Consider the following 13,443-nt stretch of genomic DNA (forward strand, 5'->3'; position numbering starts at 1 on the left):
TATAAAGCGTCAGGACCCCCCTCCTATAAAGAGTCAGGACCCCCCTCCTATAAAGAGTCAGGACCCCCCTCCTATAAAGAGTCAGGACCCCCCTCCTATAAAGAGTCAGGACCCCCCTCCTATAAAGAGTCAGGACCCCCCTCCTATAAAGCGTCAGGACCCCCCTCCTATAAAGCGTCAGGACCCCCCTCCTATAAAGCGTCAGGACCCCCCTCCTATAAAGCGTCAGGACCCCCCTCCTATAAAGCGTCAGGACCCCCCTCCTATAAAGCGTCAGGACCCCCCTCCTATAAAGCGTCAGGACCCCCCTCCTATAAAGCGTCAGGACCCCCCTCCTATAAAGCGTCAGGACCCCCCTCCTATAAAGCGTCAGGACCCCCCTCCCTCACCTCAATGAGATAGTCGTCTTCCCCAGCGCTGCGGTTCTGCAGAGCGTCGCCGTCCTCCTCTCCGTCCTCGGTCTCCGCGGGGGGCGGTGGCGAGCGCGGCCGGGCTCTGTGCAGGGAAGGGGACGCTCCTGGATCGGTCCCGGCTCCTGGTTGGGGGGGCTCTCTCTCCACCAGTAGAGTGATGGTGGGGGAAGTGCTGGTAAGCAGGGCTACTGCCTGATCATGCCTGGCTTCTGTCATGTCTACCCCATTGATCTAGAACAACGTGACGAGCCATAGAGTCAACAATCCCCAACATTCACCTACCCAAGAACTAGCGAGGGGCCCAGAAACCGCAAGATAGGGGGCAGCGCGCGGTGTCGGAGAGGGACGGTCCCTGGCCTGATGGTCATTGGTCAGTTACGTCCAGCGGATTAGACCACACAGAGGTCAGCTCTGACGAGGCAGTAAACACTCTTACCAATGGCCGCCGGACAGAGGACCCCAAAACCAGAAGAGAGAGCCGACCGGAAGAGAAGAGGGGGGCTCAGCGGAGAGACCACAGAGGAAGAAGATACAGAGGACAAGCAAGAGATGGTTAGCGGGGTTATATACCAGACACGGGAACATTCAACTGCAGGCAATACGGCTGAAAGACCTGCCAAGGACAGGACTGAGAAAATAAAGACTGCTCCAACTGCACTACTGACTGACAGCCCCAATATCTACAGAGAACATGAGGGCTGCTCCACCTGCAATGACCAGAGGTTATAGCCCTGACAAAGGCAACGTTTGCTTCCCTGGCAGATATCAGAGGGCAGAATCCTGACATCTACAGAGCGAGCACAAGGTCTGCTCCATCTGTACTGACAAGAAGCTATAGCCCGAGACATACACAGAGAATACAAGGTCTGCTCCACCTTTACTGACCAGATGTACTAACACTAAACAACTGCTCCACCTGCACAGACCAGAGAACATAGCCCTGACATATACATACCGAGACTGCAATGTCTGCTCCACCTGCACAGACTAGAGAACATAGCCCTGACATATACATACCGAGACTGCAATGTCTGCTCCACCTGCACAGACCAGAGATCATAGCCCTGATATATACATACCGAGACTGCAATGTCTGCTCCACCTGCACAGACCAGAGAACATAGCCCTGACATATACATACCGAGACTGCAATGTCTGCTCCACCTGCACAGACCAGAGAACATAGCCCTGATATATACATACCGAGACTGCAATGTCTGCTCCACCTGCACAGACCAGAGAACATAGCCCTGATATATACATACCGAGACTGCAATGTCTGCTCCACCTGCACAGATCATAGAACATAGCCCTGATATATACATACCGAGACTGCAATGTCTGCTCCACCTGCACAGACCACAGAACATAGCCCTGACATATACATACCGAGACTGCAATGTCTGCTCCACCTGCACTGACCACAGAACATAGCCCTGATATATACATACCGAGACTGCAATGTCTGCTCCACCTGCACTGACCACAGAACATAGCCCTGATATATACATACCGAGACTGCAATGTCTGCTCCACCTGCACTGACCAGAGAACATAGCCCTGACATATACATACCGAGACTGCAATGTCTGCTCCACCTGCACAGACCAGAGAACATAGCCCTGATATATACATACTGAGACTGCAATGTCTGCTCCACCTGCACAGACCAGAGAACATAGCCCTGACATATACATACCGAGAAAGAAATGTCTGCTCCATCTGCACTGACCAGAGAACATAGCCCTGATATATACATACCGAGACTGCAATGTCTGCTCCACCTGCACAGACTAGAGAACATAGCCCTGATATATACATAAAGAACGCAGTCTGCTCCACCTGCACAGACCAGAGAACATAGCCCTGATATATACATACCGAGACTGCAATGTCTGCTCCACCTGCACAGACCAGAGAACATAGCCCTGACATATACATACCGAGACTGCAATGTCTGCTCCACCTGCACAGACCAGAGAACATAGCCCTGACATATACATACCGAGACTGCAATGTCTGCTCCACCTGCACTGACCAGAGAACATAGCCCTGATATATACATACCGAGACTGCAATGTCTGCTCCACCTGCACAGACCAGAGAACATAGCCCTGATATATACATACCGAGACTGCAATGTCTGCTCCACCTGCACAGACCAGAGAACATAGCCCTGACATATACATACCGAGAAAGAAATGTCTGCTCCATCTGCACTGACCAGAGAACATAGCCCTGATATATACATACTGAGACTGCAATGTCTGCTCCACCTGCACAGACCAGAGAACATAGCCCTGACATATACATACCGAGACTGCAATGTCTGCTCCACCTGCACTGACCAGAGAACATAGCCCTGACATATACATACCGAGACTGCAATGTCTGCTCCACCTGCACAGACCAGAGAACATAGCCCTGACATATACATACCGAGACTGCAATGTCTGCTCCACCTGCACAGACCAGAGAACATAGCCCTGACATATACATACCGAGACTGCAATGTCTGCTCCACCTGCACTGACCAGAGAACATAGCCCTGACATATACATACCGAGACTGCAATGTCTGCTCCACCTGCACAGACCAGAGAACATAGCCCTGATATATACATACCGAGACTGCAATGTCTGCTCCACCTGCACAGACCAGAGAACATAGCCCTGACATATACATACCGAGACTGCAATGTCTGCTCCACCTGCACAGACCAGAGAACATAGCCCTGACATATACATACCGAGACTGCAATGTCTGCTCCACCTGCACTGACCAGAGAACATAGCCCTGATATATACATAAAGAACGCAGTCTGCTCCACCTGCACAGACCAGAGAACATAGCCCTGATATATACATACCGAGACTGCAATGTCTGCTCCACCTGCACTGACCAGAGAACATAGCCCTGATATATACATAAAGAACGCAGTCTGCTCCACCTGCACAGACCAGAGAACATAGCCCTGACATATACATACCGAGACTGCAATGTCTGCTCCACCTGCACTGACCAGAGAACATAGCCCTGATATATACATACCGAGACTGCAATGTCTGCTCCACCTGCACAGACCAGAGAACATAGCCCTGACATATACATACCGAGACTGCAATGTCTGCTCCACCTGCACTGACCAGAGAACATAGCCCTGACATATACATACCGAGACTGCAATGTCTGCTCCACCTGCACAGACCAGAGAACATAGCCCTGACATATACATACCGAGACTGCAATGTCTGCTCCACCTGAGCAGACCAGAGAACATAGCCCTGATATATACATACCGAGACTGCAATGTCTGCTCCACCTGCACAGACCAGAGAACATAGCCCTGATATATACATACGTATCAATAATGCAATGTCTGCTCCACCTGCACTGACCAGAGAACATAGCCCTGACATATACATACCGAGACTGCAATGTCTGCTCCACCTGCACTGACCAGAGAACATAGCCCTGACATATACATACCAAGACTGCAATGTCTGCTCCACCTGCACAGATCAGAGAACATAGCCCTGACATATACATACCGAGACTGCAATGTCTGCTCCACCTGCACTGACTAGAGAACATAGCCCTGACATATACATACCGAGACTGCAATGTCTGCTCCACCTGCACAGACCAGAGAACATAGCCCTGACATATACATACCGAGACTGCAATGTCTGCTCCACCTGCACAGACCAGAGAACATAGCCCTGATATATACATACGTATCAATAATGCAATGTCTGCTCCACCTGCACTGACAGACACACGGCTGATATACACAGAACACACTCACTACTGACCGTCCGCGGGGCAGTGTCGCCTCTAAACAGACACAAGACAGATCAGCTTTATATAAGACCCCAGTGCCCTGTACCAGACGTCCCCTCGCCAGTGCTCGCTGCTGGACAGTTGGCACAATGTGCCCGCTCAGTCAGATGCTATTTTCGGAGCGGCTGGGTCACAGGGGAGTGCAGCGTGACTGCCAACGTTACCGCCACCACGGGGCTACTCACAGACAGGACCTGGTCACCGACTCTGAGGGATCCGTCACGGTGGGCAGCTCCGCCCTCTGCGATCCGGGAGATGAATATACCCTGCAAGAGAAGGAATATATTATCCCAGCGCTCTGCCAAGTCAAGGGCGGCACACGCTGGCGGCAACGGACAGGACGGAGCCTCGGTCATCAGCGTTACCAAAATACTCCAATCCCAGGTGTCAGGGTGTCCGGTAACAGGACCGGCTATTTTCAGCCCCCGGACACTCGACTGCTAGAGGCGCCCGGTAGACTCATGGATTGGTCGAGAGACATGCGTGAGTCAGACGGGCTCAAAAAGTCCCGGTGGATAACACAAAGTCTTCTCCAACTGCACTACTGATTGACCGGGGGACACAGATCTGATATCTGCACTGATAATACAAGGTCTGCTCCAACTGCACACCTTAATGTCCTGGGAACACAAGGACTGCTCCACCTGCACTAGTACCAGCATGAACACAACGTTGCGGCGCCTGCTATACGGGGTGTATACTCACAGTGTCTCCTACCCGGTACGGGGTGCTGCCAACGCCTCCGGCAATGCTGAACCCCAAACCTTTATCATTGCGGATCAGGCAGGTGGAGATGCGCGGGTTGGGGCTGTGCGGAGACTCCGCCTCTTCCTCCGGGTAAGGAACGATCACGCGTTTCTCCCGAGGATTATAATCGGCTTCAGGGCGTAACGGGGTCACCGTGATGGGGTTATCGGGCTCCACCATCCGCTCCCTCAGTACAGTCATAGACACCGAGCTGCCGGAGCTGCGCAGCGCCTCCACCGCCATGTGATGTTCAGCATTGTGAAGGTCCACCCCGTTCACCTGTCAGGTCAGACAGCACAACGTTATACTCCAGTCACATCCAGAGCTGCACTTACAACTTATCAGGTCTTATACTCCAGTCACATCCAGAGCTGCAGTCAAAAACCTGCCATATCATGTCATACTCCAGTCAAGTGTCTGTACAGAGCTCCGCTGTAGTGAATTGTGGGAGATGTAATGTTTACAACACAACTGAACAGTCACAACACAATTCAACCAAGTGCATCATGGGAGCTCCGCTAAGCAGTTAGGGGTGCGCTGTCAGCAGAGGGGCGGGATGCAGCACTGGATGTGACTGGAGTATATAATACAGTCCTCCTTCATACCTCCTGTCACCCGCCCTTTAACCCTCCATGCTCATTACTCACCTCCAGCAGCTTGTCCCCCACTCTCACCCCGGCTCGGGCCGCCGGCCCCTCCTCAGCCACTCGTGAGATGAAGATCCCCTGAAAACAGAGCGGAGCAGAGTCACCCCATAAACACGGCGTCACCATGATGACCCGCGGAGGCCGCACCGGGGGATAACGAGCCTCCAACCACCAATACTGACAGGATGTTCACCACCCTGGGGGGCTGGGGGGAGTCTGGGGACGGGCACAGGACAGATTGACCCTTCCACTGGATGAGTGTCGCGGGCGGTGAGACGTCTCCCGGTCCATGGTCCGCCCCAGCAACATCCCATAAAATAAAGGGAAACCACCACAACTGCCCATTATGTACCCGGCCAGAAGGGGGCAGTGTGTGGTAATGGGGAGGGGTGTCACATTGCGCTGCAGGAACCCGCAATGTCCAATGCTGCGGCGCGGCTCGGGCACCACGGATATTATAATATTCTGTAATAAGCCCCCCCCCCATGAGATATTTATAGGACTTCTCTCCGCACCCCCCACCCGCACTCACCTCATCATCTCCCTTGTAGGGGGTGGACCCTTTGCCCCCAGCAATGCTGATGCCCAGACCCCCCGTCTGCCGCAGGATGGTGAGTGTAAGCTGGAAGCAGAAGACAGAGCCCATTACTGGGGTAAGAAGACGGCACAGAGGGAGAACAGCGGCGCCACATCCCAAGGAGAAGCCAAGAAAAACCCAAGCAACAAACTCAGAACACGATCAGCAAGGGGAGAATCAGGGGATCACGGGCACAAACTAGACCAATGCTCACCTGCTCCAGTCACATCCAGAGCTGCAGTCATATCATACACTCCAATCCCATGCAGAGCTGCAGCCACAATTCTGCTGTTACATCATGTCTTAGGCTCTGTTCACATCTGCATCGTGGCTTCTATAAATAACAGAAGTCACAAAGTAGCGCCGGATTCATCGTACACCAACGGCGTCGGACAATCCCAGTGATTTACAGCGGGGTCCATCCGGGTCCTTTGTGGCGTCTGCTGGAGAACAATGCACGCTGCGCTATTATTCCCAACAAATCTGCTGGAAATTGCACCTCAACCGCAAATGTGAACACAGCCTTACCCAACACTGACAGCAGGGGCAGCAGTGAGATGTGAGGAGCCTGAGAGACAGGAAAGCAGTACAGCGACTGCAGCTCTGGATGCGACTCATGTGGAGATTATCAAGTAAGACGAGGACATTGTAATCATTATAATATTCTAAACCCATCACAGTCCTGTCACCGCTGCTCTCTAGTGAATGGATAGGCTGCATTCTCAGTGATGTCACCACTGCTCTCTAGTGAATGCATAGGCTGCATCCTCAGTCCTGTCACCGCTGCTCTCTAATGAATGGATAGGCTGCATTCTCAGTGATGTCACCACTGCTCTCTAGTGAATGGATAGGCTGCATTCTCAGTCCTGTCACCGCTGCTCTCTAGTGAATGGGTAGGCTGCATTCTCAGTGATGTCACCGCTGCTCTCTAGTGAATGGATAGGCTGCATTCTCAGTGATGTCACCGCTGCTCTCTAGTGAATGGATAGGCTGCATTCTCAGTGATGTCACCGCTGCTCACTAGTGAATGGGTAGGCTGCATTATCAGTGATGTCACCTCTGCTCTCTAGTGAATGGATAGGCTGCATTCTCAGTGATGTCACTGCTCTCTAGTGGATGGATATTGCTGCATTCTCAGCGAGGTCACCGCTGATCTCTAGTGAGTGGATGGGCTGCATTCTCAGTGATGTCACTGCTGCTCTCTAGTGAATGGATAGGCTGCATTCTCAGTGAGGTCACTGCTGTCTAGTGAATGGATGGGCTGCTTTCTCAGTGATGCCACCGCTCCTCTCTAGTGAATGGATAGGCTGCATTCTCAGTGATATCACCGCTGCTCTGTAGTGGATGGATAGGCTGCATTCTCAGTGATGTCATCTCTGCTCTCTATTGAATGGATAGGCTGGATTCTCAGTGATGTCACCGCTGCTCTGTAGTGGATGGATAGGCTGCTTTCTCAGTGATGTCACTGCTGCTCTCTAGTGAATGGGTAGGTTGCATTCTCAGTGAGGTCACCGCTGCTCTCTAGTGAATGGGTAGGCTGCATTCTCAGTGATGTCATCTCTGCTCTCTAGTGAATGGATAGGCTGGATTCTCAGTGATGTCACCACTGCTCTCTAGTGAATGGATAGGCTGAATTCTCAGTGATGTCAACGCTCTCTAATGAAAGGATAGGCTGCATTCTCCGTGATGTCACCACTGCTCTCTAGTGAATGGATAGGCTGAATTCTCAGTGCGGTCACCTCTGCTGTCTAGTGGATGGACAGGCTGCATTCTCAGTGATGTCACTGCTCTCTAGTGAATGGATAGGCTGCATTCTCAGTGATGTTACCACTGCTCTCTAATGGATAGGATGCATTCTCAGTGATGTCACCGCAGCTCTCTAGTAAATGGATAGGCTACATTCTCAGTGATGTCATCGCAGCTCTCTAGTGAATGGATAGGCTGCATTCTCAGTGATGTCACCTCTGCTGTCTAGTGAATGGATAGGCTGCATTCTCAGTGATGTCACCGCTGCTCTCTAGTGAATGGATTGGCTGCATTGTAAGTGATGTCACCTCTGCTCTCTAGTGATTGGATAGGCTGCATTCTAAGTGATGTCATCGCTGCTCTCTAGTGGATGGATAGGCTGCATTCTCAGTGATGTCACCGCTACTCTAGTGAATGGATAGGCTGCATTCTCAGTGGTCACCTCTGCTCTCTAGTGAATGGATAGGCTGAATTCTAAGTGATGTCACCGCTACTCTAGTGAATGGATAGGCTGCATTCTCCGTGATGTTACCGCTACTCTAGTGAATGGATAGGCTGCATTCTCCGTGATGTCACCGCTACTCTAGTGAATGGATAGGCTGCATTCTCAGTGGTCACCTCTGCTCTCTAGTGAATGGATAGGCTGAATTCTAAGTGATATCACCGCTACTCTCTAGTGAATGGGTAGGCAGCATTCTCAGCGATGTCACCGCTGCTCTCTAGTGAATGGATAGGCTGTATTCTCAGTGATGTCACTGCTGTGCTCTAGTGAATGGATGGGCTGCATTCTCAGTGATGCCACCTCTCCTCTCTAGTGAATGCATAGGCTGTATTCTCAGTGAGGTCACCGTTGCTCTCTAGTGAATGGGTAGGCTGCATTCTTAGTGATGTCACTGCTCTCTAGTGAATGGGTAGGCTGCATGCTCAGTGATGTCACCGCTGCTCTCTAGTGAATGGGTAGGCTGCATTCTCAGTGATGTCACCTCTGCTCCCTAGTGAATGGATAGGCTGCATTCTCAGTGGTGTCACCACAGCTCTCTAGTGAATGCATAGGCTGCATCCTCCGTGATGTCACTGCTCTCAAGTGAGTGGGTAGGCTGCATTCTCAGTGATGTCAATGCTCTCTAGTGAATGGATAGGCTGCATTCTCAGTGAGGTCACCTCTGCTCTCTAGTGAATGCATAGGCTGCATCCTCCGTGATGTCACTGCTCTCAAGTGAGTGGGTAGGCTGCATTCTCAGTGATGTCACTGCTCTCAAGTGAGTGGGTAGGCTGCATTCTCAGTGATGTCAATGCTCTCTAGTGAGTGGGTAGGCTGCATTCTCAGTGATGTCAATGCTCTCTAGTGAATGCATAGGCTGTATTCTCAGTGAGGTCACTGTTGCTCTCTAGTGAATGGGTAGGCTGCATTCTCAGTGATGTCACTGCTCTAGTGAAAGGGTAGGTTGCATTCTCAGTGAGGTCACCTCTGCTCTCTAATGAATGGGTAGGCTGCATTCTCAGTGATGTCACCTCTGCTCTCTAGTGATGGATAGGCTGCATTCTCAGTGATGTAATCGCTGCTCTCTAGTGGATGGATAGGCTGCATTCTCAGTGATGTCACTGCTCTCTAGTGAATGGATAGGCTGCATTCTCAGTGATGTCACCGCTACTCTCTAGTGAATGGATAGGCTGCATTCTCAGTGATGTCACCGCTGCTCTCTAGTGAATGGATAGGCTGCATTCTCAGTGATGTCACTGCTGCTCTCTAGTGAATGGAAAGGCTGCGTTCTCAGTGATGTCACCTGTGCTTTCTAGTGGATGGATAGGCTGCATTATCAGTAATGTCACCGCTGCTCTCTAGTGAATGGATGGGCTGCTTTCTCAGTGATGCCACCGCTCCTCACTAGTGAATGGATAGGCTGCATTCTCAGTGATGTCACTGCTGCTCTCTAGTGAATGGATAGGCTGCGTTCTCAGTGATGTCACCGCTGCTCTCTAGTGAATGGATGGGCTGCTTTCTGAGTGATGCCACCGCTCCTCTCTAGTGAATGCATAGGCTGCATCCTCAGTGATGTCACCGCTGCTCTCTAGTGAATGGATAGGCTGCATTCTGTGATGCCACCGCTCCTCTCTAGTGAATGCATAGGCTGCATCCTCAGTGATGTCACCGTTGCGCTCTAGTGAATGTATAGGCTGCATTCTCAGTGATGTCACTGCTGCTCTCCAGTGAATGGAAAGGCTGCGTTCTCAGTGATGTCACCGCTACTCTCTAGTGGATGGATAGGCTGCATTCTCAGTGATGTCACCGCTGCTCTCTAGTGAATGGATGGGCTGCTTTCTCAGTGATGCCACCGCTCCCCACTAGTGAATGCATAGGCTGCATCCTCAGTGATGTCACCGTTGCTCTCTAGTGAATGGAAAGGCTGCATTCTCAGTGATGTCACCGCTACTCTCTAGTGAATGGGTAGGCTGCATTCTCCGTGATGTCACCACTCTCTAGTGAATGGGTAGGCTGCGTTCTCAGGGATGTCACCTCTGCTCTCTAGTGAATGGATAGGCTGCATTCTCAGGGATGTCACCTCTGCTCTCTAGTGAATGGATAGGCTGCATTCTCAGTGATGTCACTGCTCTCTAGTGAATGGATAGGCTGCATTCTCAGTGAGGTCACTGCTCTCTAGTGAATGGATAGGCTGCATTCTCAGTGAGGTCACTGCTCTCTAGTGAATGGATAGGCTGCATTCTCAATGATGTCACCTCTGCTCTCTAGTGAATGGATAGGCTGCATTTTCTATGATGTCACCGCTGCTCTCTAGTGAAAGGATAGGCTGCATTCTCAGTGATGTCACTGCTCTCTATTGGATGGATAGGCTGCATTCTCAGTGATGTCACTGCTCTCTAGTGGATGGATAGGCTGCATTCTCAGTGAAGTCACTGCTCTGTAGTGGAACGATAGGCTGCAATCTCAGTGATGTCACTGCTCTCTAGTGGATGATTAGGCTGCATTCTCAGTGATGTCACCGCTACTCTCTAGTGAATGGATAGGCTGCATTCTCAGTGATGTCACCGCTACTCTCTAGTGAATGGATAGGCTGCATTCTCAGTGATGTCACCGCTACTCTCTAGTAAATGGATAGGCTGGATTCTCAGTGACGTCACCGTTGCTCTCTAGTGAATGGATAGGCTGCATTCTCAGTGAAGTCACTGCTCTGTAGTGGATCGATAGGCTGCATTCTCAGTAATGTCACTGCTGCTCTCTAGTGAATGGATAGGCTGCGTTCTCAGTGATGTCACCTGTGCTCTCTAGTGGATGGATAGGCTGCATTCTTAGTGATGTCACTGCTCTCTAGTGAATGGGTAGGCTGCATTCTCAGTGACGTCACCGCTGCTCTCTAGTGAATGGGTAGGCTGCATTCTCAGTGATGTCACCACTGCTCTCTAGTGAATAGGTAGGCTGCATTCTTAGTGATGTCACCGCTACGCTCTAGTGAATGGATAGGCTGCATTCTCAGTGATGTCACCGCTACGCTCTAGTGAATGGATAGGCTGCATTCTCAGTGAGGTCACTGCTGTCTAATGAATGGATAGGCTGCATTCTCAGTGATGTCACCGCTGCTCTCTAGTGAATAGATAGGCGGCATTCTCAGTGATGTCACTGCTCTCTAGTGACTGGATAGGCTGCATTCTCAGTGATGTCACTGCTGCTCTCTAGTGAATGGATAGGCTGCGTTCTCAGTGATGTCAACGCTCTCTAGTGGATGGATAGGCTGCATTCTAAGTGATGTCACCGCTCCTCTCTAGTGAATGCATAGGCTGCATCCTCAGTGATGTCACTGCTCTCTAATGAATGGATAGACTGCATTCTCAGGGATGTCACCGCTGCGCTCTAGTGAATGGATAGGCTGCATTCTCAGTGAGGTCACTGCTCTCTAATGAATGGATAGACTGCATTCTCAGGGATGTCACCGCTGCTCTCTAGTGAATGGATAGGCTGCATTCTCAGTGATGTCACTGCTCTCTAGTGAATGGGTAGGCTGCATTCTCAGTGATGTCACTGCTCTCTAGTGAATGGATAGGCTGCATTCTCAGTGATGTCACGGCTCTCTAGTGAATGGATAGACTGCATTCTCAGTGATGTCACTGCTCTCTAGTGAATGGATAGGCTGCATTCTCAGTGATGTCACCGCTACTCTCTAGTGAATTGGTAGTCTGCATTCTTAGTGAGGTCACCGCTACTCTCTAGTGAATGGATAGGCTGCATTCTCAGTGATGTCACCGCTACTCTCTAGTGAATGGATAGGCTGCATTCTCAGTGATGTCACCGCTACTCTCTAGTGAATGGATAGGCTGCATTCTCAGTGAAGTCACTGCTCTAGTGGATCGATAGGCTGCATTCTCAGTAATGTCACTGCTGCTCTCTAGTGAATGGATAGGCTGCGTTCTCAGTGATGTCACCACTGCTCTCTAGTGAATGAATAGGCTGAATTCTCAGTGATGTCACCGCTACGCTCTAGTGAATGGGTAGGCTGTATTCTCAGTGATGTCACCACTGCTCTCTAGTGAATAGGTAGGCTGCATTCTTAGTGATGTCACTGCTCTCTAGTGAATGGGTAGGCTGCATTCTCAGTGATGTCACCGCTACGCTCTAGTGAATGGATAGGCTGCATTCTCAGTGAGGTCACTGCTCTCTAATGAATGGATAGGATGCATTCTCAGTGATGTCACCGCTGCTCTCTAGTGAATGGGTAGGCTGCATTCTCAGTGATGTCACCTCTGCTCTCTAGTGAATGGATTGGCTGCATTTTCTATGATGTCACCGTTGCTCTAGTGAATGGATAGGCTGCGTTCTCAGTGATGTCACCGTTGCTCTCTAGTGAATGGATAGGCTGCATTCTGAGTGAGGTCACTGCTCTCTAATGAATGGATAGACTGCATTCTCAGGGATGTCACCGCTACGCTCTAGTAAATGGATAGGCTGCATTCTCGGTGAGGTCACTGCTCTCTAGTGAATGGATAGACTGCATTCTCAGGGATGTCACCGCTACGCTCTAGTAAATGGATAGGCTGCATTCTCAGGGATGTCACCTCTGCTCTCTAGTGAATGGATAGGCGGCATTCTCAGTGATGTCACTGCTCTCTAGTGAATGGATAGGCTGCATTCTCAGTGATGTCACTGCTCTCTAGTGAATGGATAGGCTGCATTCTCAGTGATGTCACTGCTGCTCTCTAGTGAATGGATAGGCTGCGTTCTCAGTGATGTCACCGTTGCTCTCTAGTGAATGGATAGGCTGCATTTTCAGTGATGTCACCGCTACTCTAGTGAATGGATAGGCTGCATTCTCCGTGATGTCACCGCTACTCTAGTGAATGGATAGGCTGCATTCTCCGTGATGTCACCGCTACTCTAGTGAATGGATAGGCTGCATTCTCAGTGGTCACCTCTGCTCTCTAGTGAATGGATAGGCTGAATTCTAAGTGATATCACCGCTAC

The 13,443-nt window shown here is 50.8% G+C and overlaps 1 protein-coding gene across 1 annotated transcript in view; it reads right to left on the minus strand.

Moving 5' to 3' along the window:
- Window positions 1–13,443, minus strand: part of SCRIB (scribble planar cell polarity protein) — a gene marked incomplete at its 5' end in the record, with an annotated part of 90,354 nt that overhangs the window by 47,827 nt on the left and 29,084 nt on the right. Inside the window, 5 exon segments of the mRNA XM_075847668.1 lie at window positions 390–644; window positions 4,442–4,522; window positions 4,962–5,282; window positions 5,651–5,728; window positions 6,183–6,272. Of these exon segments, the coding sequence (XP_075703783.1) occupies window positions 390–644; window positions 4,442–4,522; window positions 4,962–5,282; window positions 5,651–5,728; window positions 6,183–6,272 (825 nt within the window).

This window comes from Rhinoderma darwinii (genome assembly GCF_050947455.1).
Source record: "Rhinoderma darwinii isolate aRhiDar2 chromosome 5 unlocalized genomic scaffold, aRhiDar2.hap1 SUPER_5_unloc_55, whole genome shotgun sequence".
Lineage (NCBI taxonomy): Eukaryota > Metazoa > Chordata > Amphibia > Anura > Rhinodermatidae > Rhinoderma > Rhinoderma darwinii.